The sequence below is a fragment of the Pipistrellus kuhlii genome, unplaced genomic scaffold (assembly GCF_014108245.1).
Source record: "Pipistrellus kuhlii isolate mPipKuh1 unplaced genomic scaffold, mPipKuh1.p scaffold_m20_p_21, whole genome shotgun sequence".
Lineage (NCBI taxonomy): Eukaryota > Metazoa > Chordata > Mammalia > Chiroptera > Vespertilionidae > Pipistrellus > Pipistrellus kuhlii.
Window position 1 is genome coordinate 3,612,346 of NW_023425520.1, and position 21,162 is coordinate 3,633,507.

The following is a 21,162-nucleotide window of genomic DNA, read 5'->3' on the forward strand; positions in this document are numbered from 1 at the left end:
TCTTCAGCTGTCCCTGTGTGTACCCCCGAGTGCATGCGTGTGCACATATGCCCCTTGTGCATAGAGGACAGTTGTGATGACCTACAGACATATGTGGGGGCTTGAACATGCCTTGTCCCAGCCAGAAGCTTGCACTTGTGTGATGGGCCTGTGTATGCCCAGTACACATGGCGCTGGGGTTTCATCTCACCAGAAGCTCCTCTCTGTCCCCTCCTAAAGAGGTGCCTTGCCACACCCCAGAGGAAGAGACTGTAAGGTCAAGAGGCCAACCTGAAGGATGGGTCCTTGGGGTCCAGTGGGCTCTCTCCTTTTCCCTCTTACTCCTGAGACCCCGTGATGGAGCAGCCGTGAGTGCTCCTGGCCGGGGAACAGCCAGGAAACAAAACAAAGACTTTCGATTCCATGTTGAAAACAACTACTGTCCTGACCTTGACCCCAGGGCTTTTTCCCAGAAAAGGGAGGGAGTCCAGAACGCCCCAGCATCCAGATTTCCTAGGGTCCCCAGTGGGGATCTCACATGGGCAGGGTCTTCAGGCCTAGCTCCTGGCCATCAGGCTCTCCTGCCCACCTCATCTCTCCCCGCCCCCACAGTTCCCACGCATTCTTCAGTCATGACATCCCCACCCCAGGGCACACTGGTTATGCAGATGAGCTCTGGGGCCAGCCCAGGGCCTGTCCAGCCTTCCACTGGCCTCCTCACTGCCATAGTCCCACAGGCCAGCTCAGTTCTGAGCACTCGGGCTTCACTCAGCCAGGAGGCCCCTGTGGGTGAACCAGTGTTCCCTCAGAGAGTGGAGAGCTGAACTGGAGCTTAGGGGATTGTAATTAGGGTAATATTAACAGTGTCCGTTTAGTGGGTGCTTACTATGCTCCAGGCTTTGTGCTAGGTGCTTCATTTACATGCCTTCTTTCATGTCAATAAACCGTAGGGTATATGCTCCTCTAAATATAAGAGAAAATTGAGGTTTAGAAGTCTATATGACTTGTCAGCCAGAAGTAGCCAAGTGAGGATTCAAAGACAGATTTGCCTGACTCCAAAGACCTTGCTCTTTGTTGCTGTGTCCAGAGAGGAGTCTACATGTCCAGCCACATGTGTATATGTGTTGTCTATGGTGTGGGTACATGAGCCTGGGAGCGCAGTGTCTGGGGGCATTCATGTGGCCCGTGAGGGCCTGTGTGAATGTTGGCGTTTGGAAACCCACCACTGCTGCCTTGGGATGCACCTCCTATCCCACGTCCTTGCTAAGTCTGCCTTTGCATGTCAGCGGAGAAGTGTCTTCTGTTGCTGTCCCATCAGTTGCTGAGCCAGGGGTAGCATTTTTAAAAAATATATATTTTATTGATTTTGTACAGAGAGGAAGGGAGAGAGATAGCAAGTTAGAAACATCGACGAGAGAGAGAGAGAGAGAGAGAGAGAGAGTCATTGATTAGCTTCCTCCTGCACACCCCCTACTGGGGAAGTGCCCACAACCAAAGTACATGCCCTTGACCGGAATCGAACCCGAGACCCTTCAGTCCCCAAGCCGACGCTCTATCCACTGAGCCAAACCGGTTTCGGCCAGGGGTAGCATTTTAAATAAGAGAATCTTTTCCATGTGGTGGAAGAGACATTGGGTCATTTATGGGCTGGTGACTCTGGACAAGTCATTTCCCCTCGTAGGCCCAAGTATTCTGATCTCTAAAGTCAGGGAGATTAGCCCTGGCTGGTTTGATTCAGTGGATTGAGCGTCGGCTTATGAACTGAAGGGTCCCAGGTTCGATTCCGGTCAAGGGCACATGCCCAGGTTGCGGGCTTGATCCCCAGTAGGGGGCATGAGGGAGGCAGCTGATGGGTGATTCTCTTTCGTTGTTGATTTTTCTATGTCTCTTCCTCTATGAAGTCAATAAAAATATATTAAAATAATAATAATAAAAAGTAAAGTCAGGGAGGGTATCTCTCCATGAGTTTGTAATGGGACACTCATAGGCAAATGGGTGGAGTATGTCTTAATGGGCATGTACTAGGTGGGCCAGGATCAAATGAATGCTTTAATAATGTGAAAGTACTTTGTCAACTGGAAAACACCACACAAATTTTGGCAGACAATTATTAGTAGACAGGAGTCATTATCGCTACTGTTACTGGCTCAATGAGTTCAGAACCTAGTCAGTTTGTGTGTGCTGGAGCTGTGCATGTGTTTTTTGGGACTGTCTGTGACCGTGTGTGTATTTTTTGGTGGATGTCTGTGTGTGTGTGTGTGTGTGTGTGTGTGTGTGTGTCTGTTTTTGTGTACGTATATGTATTTACATTTATGGGTTTTACCAAAGTAATGACCTTGAGTGCAGTAAGCACTGTACTGGGAACCAGGAGGCCTGAATTATAAATCCTGCCTGCCTAGTGTCTGTCAGCATGGTCTTGGTTAAGTCATTTCCCTCCTGGGCCTCAGTTTCTGTAAAAGGGAGAGTTGACCTCGATATAACTGCTCAAGTCACTCCCACGCTCTGCCGGTCCGGCTCCAGGTCACAGCTACGGGGGAGTGTGGGCCTGTGAGCGCGTGTTTGCAGGCCCAAAGCACAGAGACGTGATGCTTCACCCGGACCACCATTAGCCAGGGCCGGGCGTCTTTCAGGGAGGTGCGGGCACTGGTCACGTGTGCAGGGGTGTTCTTAGCACCGTGTTTGATGGCATGGGTGTGGATGTCACCCTGTGTCGGTGGGAGCACTAAACCCGTGTGTCTTGATTCTGTGTGTGTGTGTGTGTGTGTGTGTGTCCCCAGCCGGCTGGCCATCTGGGGAGGAGGAACCTTTGTGTGTGTGTGCAAGGCCTCAAGGTTAAAACAACTCGTGTCATGCTGCCCACCAGGCCCGTGTAGCACTGGATGAGAAGCAGATGTTGCCAGGGTGGAGCTGTAGGGAAGCTGCCCTCTGCTCCGCCTCCTGCACCCGCGTCCCCCCCCCCCCCCCCTCCAACCCCATCCCTGTGTGAAGCTCTGTCTGAGCTCCTTCCAGAGCGCTCAGCTCAGCTCAGCGGCCTGTTTCGTCTTGCTCCTGATTTCCCAAAAAGCAGATAGACTCTTTAGCCCATCTCTCCAGAATCACTGGGAGCTCCTTCCCCCCAGGACTTTCTTACTCCCTAGAGGGGACCCTGAGACTGAACAGGAGTCACTTGAGCTATTAACCCTTTCCCTCCTGGCCGGGAAGCTCCCATCACGTGTCCCGGTCTTCCTGAAGCTCCGATCCCACTTTTTATTCCTGTCCTCCCCTCGTTATGACTGACACAGCCTCTGTGGAGTGATTACCACATGCTCAGCACAGTGCCAAGGCTATGGGCCCACTAAGTAGACGCTCTATCATCTGACCTTCCGTTTCCTTCATAGCACCCACCACCGTCTGGAATTCTCAAACTCAGTATTTTGTTTACTTGTGTGTTGTTGAAGGTCAGCTCTGCGCGAGCGGGGACCTCATCTGTCTTGCTAATCACTGGAGCGGCGCTTGGCCCACTGTGGGTACTTACTAAGTATCTGCGAAAGAATGCTGGGGTAAAGGACATAACTATGTCTTCGTGGAGCTAAAGCTCTGCGAGGGGCTGGGCATCAGTTCCCCTGGGATCCCAACTGAAAAGGAAGCACGAGTCTCTCCAAGGATCCCCCCCGCTGTCCTCCTTCCTCAGGGTTGGGAGTGACGTTGCTGTGGAGGCTGAGGTGTGCCCACATGCTTGGGGCTGTCAGTGCTGGGTAGGAGGACTCACTGGGCACCTGGGCTTTTTTCTTCCCTCTAGCTGCCTTCCTCGGGGACATCGCCCTGGATGAGGAGGATCTGAGGGCCTTCCAGGTGCAACAGGCCTCGGACTTCAGACAGCGTACGATGCGCAGGTCTTCCATCACAGCTGCAGGTACGCTGGGTACGCACCGCCCTCCTGTGACTCAGAAATGGGTTCCAGCCCTGGCCGGTTTGGCTCAGTGGATGGAGCGTCAGCCTGCGGACTGAGGGGTCCCGGGTTTGGTTCCAGTCAAGGGCATGTACGTTGGTTGCGGGCACATCCCCAGTGGGGGTGTGTGCAGGAGGCAGCTGATTGATGTTTCTCTCTCATCGATGTTTCTGACTCTCTATCCCTCTCCCTTCCTCTCTGTAAAAAAAAACAATTAGAGAAAAGAAAGAAAGAAATGGGTTCCAGAATTGGAGAAACCGGGACCCTCCTGGCCTCCTGGCTTCTCCTCCTGCTCCCACTTTGCAAGCTTCTTGCATCCTCCAAGGCCCATTGTAAGAGTTTCTCTTGTGAAAACTTCCCTCAACCCCTCCCCCCACCTTTGCCCCCCCCCCTCATGACTGTGCCTCCATTTTCCATGCTCTCTCTGCTCTGCACTTACATTGTTAGCATCTCACTTATTGCACTACATTGCAACAATTAGTTCATATGCCTGCCTTTCCAGCTGGACTCCAAGGTATTCAAGGTCAGGGATGGGTCCTTCTTATCCCTGAATGTGGTCCAAACACCTACCAACCCACCTGGTACTTGTGAGTGGGCGAGGGGATGGGAAGGATGAGGCCGGCACAGCTCACCTATGTCCACCTTCTCACTGCCCTGGAGCATGGTCGCTCTCCTATTACCAAAGGGTGCGGATGCTCCCCTGGAGCCTGTTCTGGGCACACTCTGCTGGTGCCAGGCAGTTGTCTTGTCCAGCCGCCCTTGCACGGGCAGTTCATGGAGTGAAAATCAAACTACCCCACCGAGCAGCTGGCATTGGAGGATGGTCTGGTAACTAGCAAGTCTTTCTCAGCCTTAGTGGGAACTTATAGACAGGGGACAACTTGTTCCAGAATTACCTGAGAGCAGAATGGAGGAGCTGGACCACCTAGGCTGCCACTAACCCGTCACGTGACTTTGGCCTTAATTTCCTCATCTGTCAAAGGTAGATCCTGACGCTCCCTGTCCATCTCAGAGAGCTCCTGTGTCCAATGAGAACGTGTACTTGGGAATACTTAAAAGAATATATCAAGTTCTACATGTGTCACAACACATGAAGGTTTATTGGACGAGAAGGAACATTTCCCAGTCTCGGGTCCCCAGTTCCCAGTACTTCATTGTCCCCTTGTTTCGTTACAGCCAATCCTCACTGTCTGTGGCAGCTACGCATGAAGTTACAGAATAACTTTATAGCCACTCTATTAAGTCACTTTGAACACTGCATTAGCGAACACTGAGAGAAATACAGCTAAGTTCCTGTGAGCCTGTGGTCACAAAGTTTTCATAACTCATCTATACATGTAGCCCTGTGTTCTGTGTGTTTCTGTTTGGAGACACCCTTTTCACATGCAGCTGATTCACTGGCGTTGAACTCCTGGCCAACAGCACTGACTCATGCCTGACTGAGGCTTATCTGTTACATGTATTTTCTCCACAAGACACATCACCAGCCTCTTGTGCATATGAACAGCAGACAGCACCTCAGTGCCGCTGGGAAAGGGCAGCCTTTTATACCCCAAAACCTCCAACAGAAAAAAGCGCAGAAATGCAAAAACTATGGTGCTCAGTAGACAGGGAAACATACTTGCTCACAACCTTGTTGACCCTCCACCGGGAAGGTGATTGTTGAGTGACTCAGATTTTTCACTGCCCTGTCAGCGAGCGGCATGAAAGAGCTGAGGGAACCAAGGGTACACAGAAGAGGCCACGTTGAGACTGGTTTTTACATCTTCTAACTTGTTCTGGAATTACCTGAGAGTACCTGTCCCATTCCTCCTAGCAGCTAGAGTATTACACACTCCCTAACCGCAAGGGCAAACCCTCGGTCATATTTGAATCACCCTAATAATCTAATGCAGCGCTTTGCTTTTAGTTACATATTTTGAAAACTGAGTAACTTTTAAAAAGGGGGTGTCATAAATGTTTAACCCTGGATATGGCAGATAAAATGAAAAACACCGAACCTCAATCTAGGAGGTAAATATGAAGTACTACTTACGAAAGTAAATTTAGATGTGGTCTGAATGGTGGGTAACGCTCTACAATTAAAGTCGGTTTTAAGTTAAATTTCAAATTGTCGCAGCTCTTAGAAAAAAGGAAGCGTTAAGGGTACTGCTTTTTTTTTGGGCGGGGGGGGGGGAGCTACAAATAAATGGCAGTAAATGGGTAAATCTGGAATTCCCTCAAATGAACAATGATTGTTATTTGGTTCTCTCTCCCCCTGATTCACTCACTTGCTACCAGTGTCTTATTATTTCCACTCCAGGAAACTCCTCTGCCGCCAGCTGCCAGCCGGCTAACGGGCAGCCTCAGAGGAGAAGCCTGGGTAGGTGGAGAAGCAGGTCCCGGAGCCGGCGGGCGGCCACGTCCAGGCCGGAGCGCGTGTGGCCCGATGGGGTGATCCCCTTTGTCATTGGGGGAAACTTCACCGGTGAGCAGCCCCGGCGGGGACTCTGATCAGTGGGTGGAGGGAGGCAGGCCCACTGGCCCGTGTGACCGCCGGGCTGCCCCTGCCCCGCAGGCAGCCAGAGGGCCGTGTTCCGGCAGGCCATGCGGCACTGGGAGAAGCACACCTGTGTCACCTTCCTGGAGCGCACCGATGAGGACAGCTACATCGTCTTCACCTACCGACCGTGCGGGTGAGCAGGGGCCCCTGGGCAGTGCACCCTCAGCCATGGCCCCAACCCATGCTCTGCCCTGGGCCCTGCAGCTGCCCCACCTGCTGCACAGCCCTGCGCCCATGCCCCCTCCTGCCTGGAGGCATCTCCCCAGGAATGCCTTCCTCCCCCCCCACCCCCGACGTGGCTGTGACGTGGCTGTGACGCCAGCACACACACCTGCGCAGCCCCTCCCCTGCCCTCCGCTCCCCGCCCCCCTGGCAGCCTGGCCCGGCCCCTGAGTGGATGCACTCCCCCAGCTCGGGACCGCCCCCCTGAGCTGGCCCCGCCCTCCAGGTGCTGCTCCTACGTGGGTCGCCGCGGTGGGGGCCCGCAGGCCATCTCCATCGGCAAGAACTGCGACAAGTTTGGGATCGTGGTGCACGAGTTGGGCCACGTCATCGGCTTCTGGCACGAACACACGCGGCCCGACCGGGACCGCCACGTCTCCATCGTGCGCGAGAACATCCAGCCAGGTAGGCACTTGAGCCTGGGGGACAGGACGCCGGGGCTCCGGCCCCAGCCCCCTCTCCAGGGCCCCTGCGGAGGGTGGCAGCTGCGCCCTCTAGCCATCACCCTTTGATCAACTCAGCCTGTAGTTCCAGCCCGGCCTAGGGCCCAGGTTGGCCCAGACCCCACCCCTGAGGCATCTGCTCCAGCCTGTACAGCTCAGGGACCACAGATCCGTTGTGAGCTACTTTGGGCACCCCCTCTCCCCCGCCCCCACCACAGGTCCAGGTCCTGGACACAGGAACCATCCGCAGCAGCCAGAACCCCGCTGGCACTCAGGGTGGGGTTTAAGGAGGGGTCAGCCCACTCCCATGCTGTCTGAGTCTTTCCCGTCACTTTTACCCAGTCTTTTCTGCTCTTTGTCGCTGCTGTCCTCCAAGGGTTTTTTCCCCCTCTCCCTTCTCCTGGCTATGTGCTCTCTCTCTTCCCTCCCTTCCTGTTTCCGCCCTCTCTCCCCAGCCTCCTCCACTCCTCACAGCTTTCATCTCGCTGTGGTTCTAGAAATGGGTGCTTCCTCCCCATACTCCCTGGAGCCTTCCCTGCAGCAAGTCCTCCCTCACCCCGCCCCTCTGCCCCTCCTCCCCCAGGCTTTCCTTGGCTGCTCCCCGGGACCCTCAGGTAGGGGAGCACCTCGCAAGTACAGGGAGGACCCCGTTTCCCACCCCGTGTCCCACACAGATCTGCCTCCTCCCACCCCCACCCCCTCTTCGTGGTTTTTCTCAGGGCAGGAGTATAACTTCCTGAAGATGGAGGTCCAGGAGGTAGAGTCCCTGGGAGAGACCTACGATTTTGACAGCATCATGCACTATGCCCGCAACACGTTCTCCAGGTGAGAGTCTGTCCTGCCCCCTGGGGCCTCCCACTGTGCACCAGGCTGCCCTGCTGGGGTTGTCAGCAAGGACAAGAGTGGGCCCTGAGCAGTTGCAGCCCCCAAGCAGAGGACCCATGGGTGCTGCTTGGGCCCATGCAGGGCCGGGACTCACACAGCCTGGGTGCTTCTCCTAGAGCTGTGCACGCTGAGGGCAGCTGACCCATGGGGCTGAAATCCAGCTACTCTGCCAGCGGTGTGCGCTGTGGCCCAGAACTGTCTGCCCAAAGGAGCTGGGGTACCCCTCTGCTGAGACCCGAGGGGGCTTGTTTTCCTGATCTGTCTGCCTTTTGGTAATGGGCTAACTTGCACTAAGACCAGCTCCTGCCCTTGATCAGCCCCCTCACCACCTGACAAGCACATACACACCTTTTCTTATCCTGAGCCCAGGTTCCCAAATCCACTGCTGGAACCCGGAGGTAATGGGCCAGCCACCCAGCTTCTCGTTAGCCTAGTGTGGGAACCGACCTTCATCCTTCTCACACTCCTTCCTGCCTGGCTTTTCCCAGGCCTGGCTTTCCTCATCCTCTATCTGCCCCCCCACCCCCCCCAGCTCTATCCCAGACGGCAGTCCTCCCCCAGCGCGCCCTCCCCCCCCCCCCACACACCACCCTCCCTTCCCCTGTCCTCAGATCTCCTTCTGGACCCACTCTTCCTGCCTCCAGACCTGAGGGACAGAGACCAAGGAAGGGTGGTGAGGTCATCCTGTCCCCCACGCCCACAGCCCCCCCATACATTTCTCACCACATCCCTCTCCACCTCCTGCTGAGTCCCACCCAGCTGTGTGAGTCAGGGGCCCTGGGGAGGTGCAGGGCTGCCTGCTTCCCCTCCTCCCAGATGAAAACACCCAGGCTTGTGAAGGCAGGAACTGGGAGGACAGGAGGACTGATGGTGGGGCTGTCCCCAGGGTCTGTTCGGGCCACGGTGGAACCTGCCCTTTGGCCTTGTCCCAGGTGCTGCCAGAAGCAGCCGTGCCAACAGGGTGAAGCGTTGGCACTGGGTCGCCCTGGGAGAAGTGCAGCCAGGGCTGAGTCGGCCCAGGGGCTGCAGCAGCAGGGGCTGGAGGCACACCCAACGCTCTCCTGGTGCTTGGAGTCAGGGCCACACTGAGCTTGGCACCAGTGGGTCCCCGGGGCATCCTGGGCCTGTGTCCCTGGCCCCCCAAAGTGTCCCCGGGGCTCCCCCAGGCTCCTGTGCTGTGGCTGCCACGGAGCAGGGTGGCTGCTGGTCAGTGGGCAGCATAATGACAGGGTGAGATGTCTCCACCCGTCCCTGACCCTGCTGAGGAATGTCTGGGCGCTGGCAGGGTCATGACCTTGGGTGCACACAGACATGCCACCCCTCCTTCCGTCAGCTTCTCACCCGGGTCGGGCTTGTCCTCCTCAGGGGCATCTTCCTGGACACCATTGTTCCCAAGTACGAGGTGAACGGGGTGAAGCCTCCCATCGGCCAGAGGACTCGGCTCAGCAAGGGGGACATCGCCCAGGCCCGCAAGCTCTACAAGTGTCCAGGTCGGGGCAGAGCGGGATGAGCCGGAGAGGAGCAGAGGGCGGGGCCCCAGGCAGGCAGAGCCCAGGGCCTGGAGCGAAGGAAGTTAAAGCGGGAGCCTCAGAGAAGAGCGAGGCTGCTTGGTGGAGGGGCCCTCAGGGAGGGGCAGTATCCAAGCTATGGACCAAACCGGGGATAGGAATAGGTGATGGTGAAATACTGAGTCACCCACCTTCTGAGGATCTGGGGGGGCGGGGGGAAGGGGGATACCAGGAGCAGAAAATGGAGAGAGCAGAGCAATTCTCAGGGAGTGGGGACGCATGAGGCTCACCAAAAGGAGCCTGACCTTAACGCTGGAACCTAGTTGCCTTGACAACAGGACATCCTGCAGCACTAGGCGGGGAGGTAGGATGGTGTGAGCTTATCTGTGAGGAGAAAGGGCTGGATCTTAAAGGGACAAGACCATCCCAGACTCCCCACTCCTGAGCTATTTTCCTCTCCTGCAAAGATGCCAGGGCTCAGGGTGGGGAAGCCAGAAGTTCAGGGGGGATTGGGCCCCTGCTGCCAGCCACTCAGTCGTTTCCTTTCCTTGGCAGCCTGCGGAGAGACCCTGCAAGACAGCACAGGCAACTTCTCCTCTCCCGAGTACCCCAACGGCTACTCCGCCCACATGCACTGCGTATGGCGCATCTCCGTCACACCCGGGGAGAAGGTAACTGAGCATCCCTCTTCTGCCAGGACCGCAGTGGGGCAGCACACAGTCAGTGTGGCTTGGACAGACCTGCCTGGGGACCATAAACCCATCCACCCCACAAGAATGACGCAGCATTAGTGAGGAGGGGCTTGGCTAGCTCCCAGATAGCACTTACTGTATGCCAGGCACTTTTCTCAGTGTTTCTGAGATCCATTCACAGGCTTTTCTAAACATGGAGTATAGACTTCTCACCGAACTCCGGAGCTTCATGTCCTTTGTATTTTTATTGCTCCCAAGAGTCCTAAGACTTTATTTTCCTGGGTTGGAACATGGTGCTCACTGTCCTACTGCAGCCTTGGGGGTCTTGAGCTGGATTAGATTTTATGTCTGGTGACATTGTTCAACCCAACAGCACTCAATATTATTTTGAATCAAAACTGCGTTCTCTAGCAGATAGCCATCCCTTTCATTCTGATATGCATGGCCTTCTAGGTCTTCAAACCTAGTCTTTGATCAAACTATTGAACAGAACATGAATCAAAGCAGAGTTAAGATCTCCCTCTGAACTGACCTTGACCCGTTCATGGGCAGGCTCTGGGCAGAGTTATTCCACCTGCTATGACCCCATTTAATGTCATTACCATCCAGCCACAGGTCACGCCCTAGTTCACTGGGATGTGAGCTTCTTCTGAAATCACACCTTCATCATATTTATATCCCTGTCACAGGAAGTGGTTAATATTAATAAGACCTTATTATGTAAATGGGTGGCCTTACCAAACAAGTCCGCTGATCCCTTGTCAGTAAAACCTCTTTGGGGGGGGGGGGGGAATGAACCCTGGGGACAGAGCATTTTTAAAGGGCCCACAAAAATGGAAGTGAAATTTGTGACATGCCTTGTTTCAAGTGAATTGGCTCCTGGTAATCAAGTGTTCCTTTTCTAAATGGTCACAGACCATCTATTTAATTGGGATTGACATTCAGCTCAGTGGTTTGCAATTCCCAGAATTCACTCCAAACCCCTGCTCCCAGGACACAGGCACACATCATAGACCCCCCCTTTCTGAAGTTGGGAAAGCGTTCCTTCCGAGTTCTCAAGGTTGCAGACGCTGATCACATCTGCAAGTTATTTGACTGTCCTCTGATGTCAGTTTTGAGCCTAGACACAAGAGTTAACTTTGCTCCCTGACTCTCTCCTTCTTTGTTACTGAGCTCCCATTTCCTTTCCAACTATGCTTCTTTTATTTTTACCGTTGCAAGATTATTTTGTTAGCAGTAGACTTCTACTGAGGATTGAGCAATTCTGTCATCTCTCTCGGTTTAACGTTCTCCCATCTTCTCTCGAAAATGAACCCATCTCTTCCGTGTTCTTCTTCTTGTTCTGAACCTAACTCAAACATTGCAGTCCGTTTTGCTGTTTTGTACTGACTGTGCCCTGCCTTCTCCCAGGTCTCTGCTGAGGGTCCTCGCTGTTTCAGCCAGCCTTAGGAAATCTCACCGCAGAGAATCATAATAATACTTAATGATTATTGAGCACATCATCATTATGGATGAAAAGGGGCGTGAGGCAGCCCCAAGGAGCATAAACTGAGCTTTGCTTTCTTTCCTGTGCGGGAGGTAGGCTGGGTCAGCAGGGATTTGGTAGGTTGGTCAGCATCTGCGTCTTCCCCTGTTGCTCAGGCTGGCGTGGGCTGGCCCTGGTCTCTAGTGGATTCATGGCCTTGCCCCTAGGAGCCCCTTTGCCTCCAGCCTGCTCCCTCCATAATTCCCAGAAAACTTCTCATCTTATTTTGGAGGCCTGCCAGTAGGTCCAGGGAGAGCTGTGGTCTACAGATAAAAATTCCAGGTTAATCAGTGCATGGTTGTAGAAATTCAAAAAATAAAAGCCACCCACAGCCCTGTATGAATTCTTAGAGTTATAAGAGAATCTAAGATGAATCCTGGGGCCCGAGCCAGTTTGGCTCAGTGGAGAGAGTGTCAGCCTGCGGACTGAAAGGTCCCAGGTTCAATTCCGGTCAAGGGGGCATGCCCAGGTATTGGGCTCAATCCCCAGTAGGGGGCGTGCAGGAAGCAGCTGATCAATGATTCTCTTATCATTGATGTTTCTATATCCCTCTCCCTTTCCTTTCCTCTCTGAAATCAATAAAAAAAAAAAAAAAAAAAAAAAAAAAAAAAAAAAGAACCATGGGGACAGAGCATTTAAAGGGCCCGCAGAGGCAGGGTAGCTGGAAGAGGATGACATCAAACAATAATAACAGCCGCTCTTTGTTAACACTTATCTGCCAGGCAAATTGTCAGGCATATTACATGGGAGATTTCATTACTCCTCACATGTGATGTGGGTCCGATATGCCTACTGGACAGATGAGGGAGCTGGGGCTCAAAGGGCGTAAGTAAATCTGCCCCAATTTACACAGTAGTTGTGGTGGAACCAGCGCTCGATTCCAGGACTGTCTGACTCCAAAGTCTACACTCTTTCAACAGCAGACCTTAAATAAACCCACCTGTGTTAGCTGGCGGACTTTGACATCTCTCTGGCTGCTGAGAGGTTGTTTTTCCACTGTCTTCCCAGTACTCCACTTATGGCCAGAAACATGAACTTACCCTATACAACTGTACTCGTGGGGGGTATGTCACACAGAGAAAGAACAACTTTGGGAAGTTCCTTTGAGGGTCCCCACTTCTCTGTACTGCATGTACGTAGTGAGCAGCTGCCCTGGGAAGGATTTACAGTGTTTCCCAAGCAACGAAGCCAGCCTGTAGGAGCAGGAACGTGATCTCAGGAGACCATGGTCACATGTTGCAGGGGAGCCAAGAAGATAAAAACTTAAGAGGCCTCTTGGATTTACCAGTATCCACCCCCATTCCCATCCCTGCCTTCTCATATACTGCCTATTCTGCAAGGAAGATTCTTCAACCTTCCTCCTATGCAATGCCTTCCCTGACCGCTATCTTTTGTCCTCTAATGGGTAGAGATGACCCTTCCCTGTGCTGGGCCCTCCTCTAAATCCTGCTTCTGAAGAGTCTGGGGCACTCAGGATGGAGGGAACTTTGATGCTTGTTTGATTGAGTGTGTTTTTTTTTTGAGGGGGGGGACATGCAAAATAGATTGGCAGGCCTGAGGAGGCCACATAGAGTAGTGGTTAAGGGTATAAGTTTCAGAGACAGAGTACCTGCGCCCTGGCCGGGTGGCTCAGCTGGTTGGAGCGTCGTCCTGTACACCAAAAGGTTTTAGGTTTGATCAACTATTGGGGCTTGTATGGGAGGCAACCGATTGATGTTCTCTCTCACATCGATGTTTCTCTCTCTCAAACCAATAAACACATCCTCAGGCGAGGATTTGAAAAGAAAGCACTGCCTAGCTCGCAGCTGGAGTTTAGTCAGTGTCAGCTGCTGTTACCATTCTCTCTGTTCTTCACCTGTTAATGAGCGAGCCCTGGCCGACTTCCCCAGGGCCCATTTGCCTCCCTCTTACTTCCAGGATTCTGGACTTACTTCCAGGATTTCAGATATCAGAATATCTCAAGCCAACTCAACTCCAGTATTGAAATTAATATTTATGGAGTAGCATACATGGTTGTATGTATATGTGATATATATATATATATATATATATATATATATATATATATATATGAATGTTAGTTGTATGTATGGCACATGTGTCAGACACTGTTGTCAACTTTTACCTATATTAATTTAATTTACCTCAATTAATCACCTATATTGCCCCTTAGTCCTCTGAGGAGATACTAGTACCATAACTATCCTACAAATAAGGAAATGGAGGCACAGAGGAGGTAAAGGATGGGCCTAAGATTGTGTGTCGAGGCCATACTGAGCCAGACTGTGTGCTCCTGAGAGCTGACGTGTTCTCCCAACTCCTCCTTGAGAGCATCCAACAAACGTGAGGAGTACTTCCCACACTTGGGGTGCACCCAGAGGCTCTGCACCCCGTATCCCACTTAATCTCCCAGCTCTCCAGTGGAGCCATTAGGGTCGCCTCCGTCTTTCAGACAAAGACACTGAGGCACAAAGAAGTCGGGCCACGGGCCCAGAGCCACTAGCCAGGAAGTGGTGGAGCTGGCCAGGTTTTCTTTGGCAGCAGGCAGTGTCCCTGCCTCTAGAGCACAGCTGTTTCCACATGACAAGTTGTTACAACATTTAATTAGACACCTCCGGTCTCAATATAGCCAAGGCTGCACCTCCCCACTGGGCGCCCCCAACCGCCAGCACAGGTCTTGGCCTCCTGTGTGGGGCAGCCTCTGGTCCCTCTGCCACGTCTGAGGTCTTGGGTGGGCCCTTTGGGTTCCACCAACTGGGCATGTGTGGTTTCTTCTTCAGAGGGTCTGAACTGATCTACCCTGGACAGAGCCAGGATTGTTTCTGTGGGCGGAGGGGACAGTGGCTGCTGTTCTGAGTGCAGCTGCTGAGCAACATTGATTGGCAGGCCCAGAGAGGCCACACGGAGTGCTGGGTAGGGGTGGTGTGAGTTTAGAGGCCAGAGTGCCCCCATTCGGCCCTCTGCATGTCTCCTTCCATCTGGCAACTTTTTTTTTTAAAAAAATATATTTTATTGATTTTTTACAGAGAGGAAGGGAGAGGGATAATGAGTAAGAAACATCGATGAAAGAGAAACATCGATCAGCTGCCTCCTGCACACCTCCTACTGGGGATGTGCCCACAACCAAGGTACATGACCTTGACCGGAATTTAACCTGGGACCTTTCAGTTCTCAGGCCAACGCTCTATTCATTGAGCCAAACTGGTTAGGACGATCTGGCAACTCTTGAAAATATTCTTGTTGTTCATTAGATATAAGATAACATATGCAGGTTGTAAAATTTTTAGCAATATAGAAATAGGGTAAAAAGTGAATATTCTCCCTTTGATCCTTCTCCAAATCCTCAGAGATGACTAAGCATTGGTAACACTGGGGATGTTCTTCCAGAACCTTCTAGATGCACATATGTGTGTATGGTCTTCTGTAACTTGCCTTTCACTCAACAGTAAATCATGGTCATTATTCCATGTCAGCACATAGACGTCTACCTGGGTCATTTTCCTGGCTGCTCAGCAGGCCACCATCTTGGTATCCCTTAACTCAATCATTCAATCATCCCCTGCGGGTCTCTAGTGATGGATATTGATTTAGGTTTTTCCAAGTTTTCACAAACGCTACCATACATATCTTGACATGTATTATTATACACTGGGACAAGTATATCTATAGAACAGATTCCTAAAAGCAACATGCTACTCAAGAAATATGTATAAGTAACTACTACATGTTATGCACCGAGGATTCCGTAGGGAATGAAACTTCCTCTGTGATCATATTTGCTCATTTTCTAAAAAGAATGAGACACGGGCTCCATAGCTAGAACAGACTTTCAACTTCAGTTTTTCAATATGCTAGGGCTTACATTTTATAGTAATACTCGTCATGATGATTAAGGATTATTGAGAATAATACAGTGCACTTTATAGAATAGGATCTCTCTCAATAACATCTCAGAGTATCGCAATTAATAAAAGGTTCCTGAACACAAACACACAAACTCACGAATCAAAGGAAAAGAAGAAGATGGACTATGAGGTTAAGCTGGGGAAGGAGGGATGTGAGCACCTGGAGGTGTAAGTGAAACTGCAGGCTCAGTGGATTGAAGGTCGCGGTCAACTGGAAGGATGATTGGGCTCAGTGTACAAAGGGAGTGAGCCAGGAAAAACGGGGTATGCGGATGGAGAGTGGGGTCCTTGAACTTGAGATTATGGGTGATAAGGTCTAGGATCTGTGCTCTGTATAGCAGAGAAGAGACAGAGAGGGAGAGAGAGGAGGTCACAGACAGAGAAGCTAGGACATGGGAAAGATCATATAGGTCAGCGATTTTCAACCAATTCCATCGCATGACACACATAAACTAATTACTGAACTCGGGCACACCAAAAACATGGTGTTGTGTTTTTTTTGCCAATCTGCCAAAATATATTTTTTATTTCTTCTTTTCTTGCAAATTTTATTTTACTTTTTAAAGATATAATTTCTTTATTGATTAAGTTATTACATATGTGTCCTCATCCCCTCATTACCCTCCCAAACCCTCCACTCATGCCCTCCCCCCCCTGTTGTCTATGTTCATTGGTTAGGCTTATATGCATGCATACAATTTTGAGTACAATTTTTTTATAAGCATAATTTTGATTCATTCACACCATACAGCTATGGTTGTGTTGGCTGTTGTTATTTTTTTATTTGACAGTCTACGGGAAAAGAGGTCAGTGTCCCTGACTATAAATAGTCTGTTATTGTGTGTTTTAAAAATTCTTGCAGCACACTGGTTGAAAGTTACTGATCTGGGCGGATACTGGAATCACCAAGAATTCTGACCGGGTCAGTGTTAGAGAGTGACCGTGAGCGAGAAGCCCTTCCTTGACCGGCCGCAGTCCCAGCTCCTGCTTTGGGATCTTTTTCATCCTGGCCTTTTTCCGTCTGTCTGGAACTCTGCAGTGATCCAGAGGGAGACAGACCTCCGGGTCCCCTTCTCCTCCAGCGGGGGACCCAGCTGGCACCTAGCGGGTGGGCCTTTCGGGCCAGTGTGCCCACTGCATACGCCTCACAGTCACGGCGAGCTGTTCCGGGAGTCTGCTTGTTGGACAGAGAACACAACAGGCCTTAGGGCCCATCCTGGGAACTGCTAAGGAAGCCGTTTCCCTCCTGAAAAGTGTGCTTTTCCAGGGACGGATGTGCCCTCCTGCTGGGAGAGTTGGTGCTTAGCCAGGTGTCAGACATTCCTACAGCATTAGGCGAACATGTGATGAGCTCAGAGGCTGACATGAGCTCATCAGTGGGAGACACTTATGTCAGTGCCTGGACCTGGGAGGCACTGTGTGAGGGTGAGATGTTCCTCTTCCTTTTACCCACAAGGTAGCTGCAGTTTAGCGAGGTTGGGCGACTTCCCCAAGGACTCACAGCAGGAAATACCGAGGGGGATGCGAACCCAGGTTGTGTGACTAGAGTCTTGAGTTTTCCGTGATCTTTTCATGCCTATGTGCGTTATCCTTCTAAGTCCTAAGCATCTTGACAGGGAAGCTTCTTAAGCTCACCCTGGGAGGGATTCCGATCAGAAGGGTTCTCCTCTGTAGGGAGCATGACCCCCTGCCCAGAACCAGTGCTGAGTACTCTGTGATGACGGGGGGCTGCCCGTCCTCCCTGTGCCGCTTCGCTCTAGAACCTTCCTTCCCATTTCAGACACCCACTACCACCCGCCGCCTGGGCCCTTCCTCTCACTGAGGAGACCTCTTGCCTCTAAAGCAGGCGTCTTCAAACTGCCGCCCGCGGGCCACATGCGGCCCGCAGAGGAGTCTGATCCGGCCCACCAGGTTTTTTGGGCAGTGAGCGCAGCCGAGGTGTTACAGTAGGAATTAGTAGTTCATATAGTCCGGCCCTCCAGCTCTCTGAGGGACCGTGATCTGGCCCCCACTTTAAAAAGTTTGAGGACCCCTGTAAGGTGACCAGACGTCCTGCTTTTGGCGGGACAGTCCAGATTTTTAACAATTTGTCCCTCATCCAGCGGTGTTTTAAAAAAGTCTCGATTTTTTAAAAAATCGGTACTTTTTTAAAATGCCGCAGGGCGCGGGGCAAATTGTTAAAAATCAGGACGTCTGGTCACCTTACTCTAAAGGTGCTGTGATTTGTATGATTTAAGCTGACCACAAGGACAGCTAGGTGTCACCTCACGCAACACCTCCTTACTAAGGGCATCAGTACACTGAGCCTGCGGGTCTCACACACATGCTTACCAGGCCATGCATTTTATTAAGTGAGGACTGGCCTGTGGTACCTGGAAGGATGCTGACAGAAACAGGCAGACGGCTGGGGAGAGGTGATATTTCTGCACCAGGAACGCCTGTTTGGAACCTTTAACTTTTTTTTTTTTTTTTTTTTTAATACATTTTATTGATTTTTTTTACTGAAAGGAAGAGAAAGTATAGAGAGTTAGAAACATCGATGAGAGAGATTCATCAACCAGCTGCCTCCTGCACATCCCCCACTGGGGATATGCCCGCAACCAAGGTACATGCCATTGACCAGAATCGAACCTGGGACCTTTCAGTCTGCAGGCCAACGCTCTATCCACTGGGCCAAACCAGCTTCGGCTAGAACCTTTAACTCTTTAGTACCCAGAGCAAACCGCCTCACAAAAGCGGGACAGCGGTCATGGAGGGCGAGGTGTGAGGAGCCACCTAACCCTCTCCCTCCCCCCTTTTCCTCTAGATCATCCTGAACTTCACGTCCATGGACCTGTACCGCAGCCGCCTGTGCTGGTACGACTACGTGGAGGTCCGCGATGGCTTCTGGAGGAAGGCACCCCTCCGAGGTAATGCACGGTCCACCCTGGCCCTCTCAGCAGCTCCTTAGCGCGACCTCATCCTCCCCCGGGACCGAGGGCGACACCCTGCCATGGGAGCCAAGCCCGCTGGCGGCGTCCCTAGCTAGCTGTGGGGCTTTGGACAAGTCTCTTTCCCAGCCTGGACCTCACAGTCCTTGGCACAGGCTCCCGGGCCTCCCTCCTGGTGGCTGTCCATGTGAGGATGGAGGGGAACATCGGAGTTGACAGAAATGGACAAGCTATGCTGCACATCCCAAGTCCCAGGCCCCCTTCCTCACCTGGGCAATGTCAGAGGCTTTGTTTTCTTTGTCTGCAAGGTCCGGCCTGAAGGTGCCCGTGGCGCTGCCTGGTACACCACGAGGGCTACCCCGCATGGCAGAGGCCCTCCCTCATTTGCATAGGGTGCTTTTGTCCTGGAGTGGGGAGGAGTAAGTAGGAAATGAGTGGGTCAGTGGCGCAGAACAGAAGGTGCTCTGATAGACATAGAGTTAGGTCAACCCTAGTCGGTTTAGCTCAGTGGGTGGAGTATCAGCCCTCCGCCTGAAGGGTTCGATCCTGGTCAAGGGCGAGGACTTTGGTTGCAGGCTTAATCCCCAGTCAGGGCACATGTGGGAGGCAACCAATCCATGTATCTCACACCCATGGTCCTCTCTCTGTCTCTCTCCCTCCTTTCCCCTCTCTCTCTCTAGAAATCAATGGAAAAAATATCCTTGGGTGAGGACTAACCAAAATAAATAAACAAACAAACATAGAGTTAGGCTGGAGAGAGGCATAGTTATTGGCGCCCAGCCCAAGGAGCTGTGTGATTTGTTCTCCAGTGTGGCCGGGCCATTTGTTAGCATTGGGACCTTTGTCCCACAGCCCGTGCCTCCAGCAGGCTGACAAATCCCTGCTTACCATCACCCCCACCCCCACCTCCCGGCTCTGACGCTGGAAGGTTCTTAATTCATTACCTAAAGCAGCTGTTCTTACGACACATTGTCCTGCAGACATCTGAGCGTCTCCAAGACTGCAGTTTGTTTTCATAACTTACATTCCTAGTTCAACGCCCTCGGTCCCTCGCTGAAAGCTGGGAAACACCCAGTTACCAGGAAGATCCCTGCTTGATCCTTGCCCATGAAGAATCCCACAGACGGACAGCCTCATCCGCTTCGGGGCGGGGGTTCTTGTCGGGTTTTATTTCAAAGGGAACATTCTCCAAACCAGCCTCTGGATTCTGGAATTGATCTGGGGTCCTGCGGCAATGCCTGCGTGGAATCAAATGCCACGTTTTATCACGTATGAGGAAAACTGTTTTGGTTCTCGGTTATTGTTTACATGGAGATCAATGGTAATATGCTTTTTAGAAAACGTAAATATTGGGGGGGAGGGGGAGGGAGGCACGATAAGAAAAAAAGGAAAAAAGAAACAAAAAAGTGTAAATAAAACGCCTGTACAGTTGGTTATTGTGAGGAATCACCTTTCCTCCCAGAAAAAGACTCCTATCCTATCCCTCAAGTGTGTGAAATCCTCTAGAACTGTGGTCAGCAAATCGCGGCTCGAGAGCCACGTGTGGCTCTTTGGCCCCTTGAGTGTGGCTCTTCCACAAAATACCACGGCCTGGGCGAGTCTATTTTAAAGAAGTGGCGTAAGAAGAAGTTTAAGTTTAAAAAATTGGGCTCTCCCAAGGAATTTCAATCGTTGTGCTGTTGATATGTGGCTCTGTGGACTAAGGAGTTTGCCGACCACTGCACTCCAACAGCGGTCGCCACCCGGTGGTCCTTGAGGTTCGACAGGTCGGCGACCACTGCTCTAGAAGGTCTCTCTCTGGCTCTTCAAGGCCAGACTAGACCTTGGACCAGACACAGCCCACTGGAGAGTATGTGGTCTTGGGAATGTGCCCAGGGCAGACCGGAGCCCAAGCCGCCGAGTCCCTCAGAGAGGGGAGGCTTCCGGAGCGGCAGGCTGGGGAGAGAAGGAGAGGGGAACTCTGTCGGGCCTCACTGCCCCTCCGCCCACACCGTCTTCACAGGCCGCTTCTGCGGGGGCAAACTCCCCGAGCCCATCGTCTCCACCGACAGCCGCCTCTGGGTGGAATTCCGAAGCAGTAGCAACTGGGTCGGGAAGGGCTTCTTTGCCATCTATGAAGGTACTGAGGACGAAAATGGGGTGCGGAGGGGTGGCCAGATATGTGGGGCACCAGGAGAGATCCCATGGGATTGGCTGGGATGGGAAGGAGGGCGCTGGGAAGCTGGAGGGGTGTGGGAAGGGCCCGAGGAGGGGGAGAAGGACTCCGGAACAAGGCAGAACATTCTCACTGACCTCCCTTTCCCCCCACCTAACACGGTGTCCCCCAAGCCATCTGCGGGGGCGATGTGAAAAAGGACAACGGCCACATCCAGTCGCCCAATTACCCCGACGATTACCGGCCCAGCAAAGTCTGCATCTGGCGGATCCAGGTGTCCGAGGGCTTCCACGTGGGCCTCACCTTCCAGTCCTTTGAGGTGGGTCAGTGCCCCCGGTGAGCCTGTCACGCCCCCGTAGCACCCAGGGACGGCCCCCCTCTCCACGGGCTCCGGGTGCTGGGTGCTGGCGCCCAGAGCTCCCCCGCTGACGGAGCTCCTGGCCCCCAG

The 21,162-nt window shown here is 52.5% G+C and overlaps 1 protein-coding gene across 6 annotated transcripts in view; it reads left to right on the plus strand.

Moving 5' to 3' along the window:
* Window positions 1–21,162, plus strand: part of BMP1 (bone morphogenetic protein 1) — a 40,913-nt gene that overhangs the window by 4,343 nt on the left and 15,408 nt on the right. For 4 of the 6 annotated variants that reach the window (XM_036449971.2, XM_045585891.1, XM_036449968.2 and 1 more), the window contains exons 2-11: window positions 3,758–3,880; window positions 6,210–6,374; window positions 6,465–6,582; window positions 6,898–7,076; window positions 7,834–7,939; window positions 9,365–9,489; window positions 10,063–10,178; window positions 18,436–18,538; window positions 20,562–20,678; window positions 20,888–21,033. In XM_036449971.2, coding sequence (XP_036305864.1) covers window positions 3,758–3,880; window positions 6,210–6,374; window positions 6,465–6,582; window positions 6,898–7,076; window positions 7,834–7,939; window positions 9,365–9,489; window positions 10,063–10,178; window positions 18,436–18,538; window positions 20,562–20,678; window positions 20,888–21,033 — 1,298 coding nt within the window. Of the gene's footprint in view, window positions 1–3,757; window positions 3,881–6,209; window positions 6,375–6,464; window positions 6,583–6,860; window positions 7,077–7,833; window positions 7,940–9,364; window positions 9,490–10,062; window positions 10,179–18,435; window positions 18,539–20,561; window positions 20,679–20,887; window positions 21,034–21,162 lie in introns of those variants that run through there. The other 2 variants (XM_045585890.1, XM_045585892.1) reach the window with 2 other exon arrangements.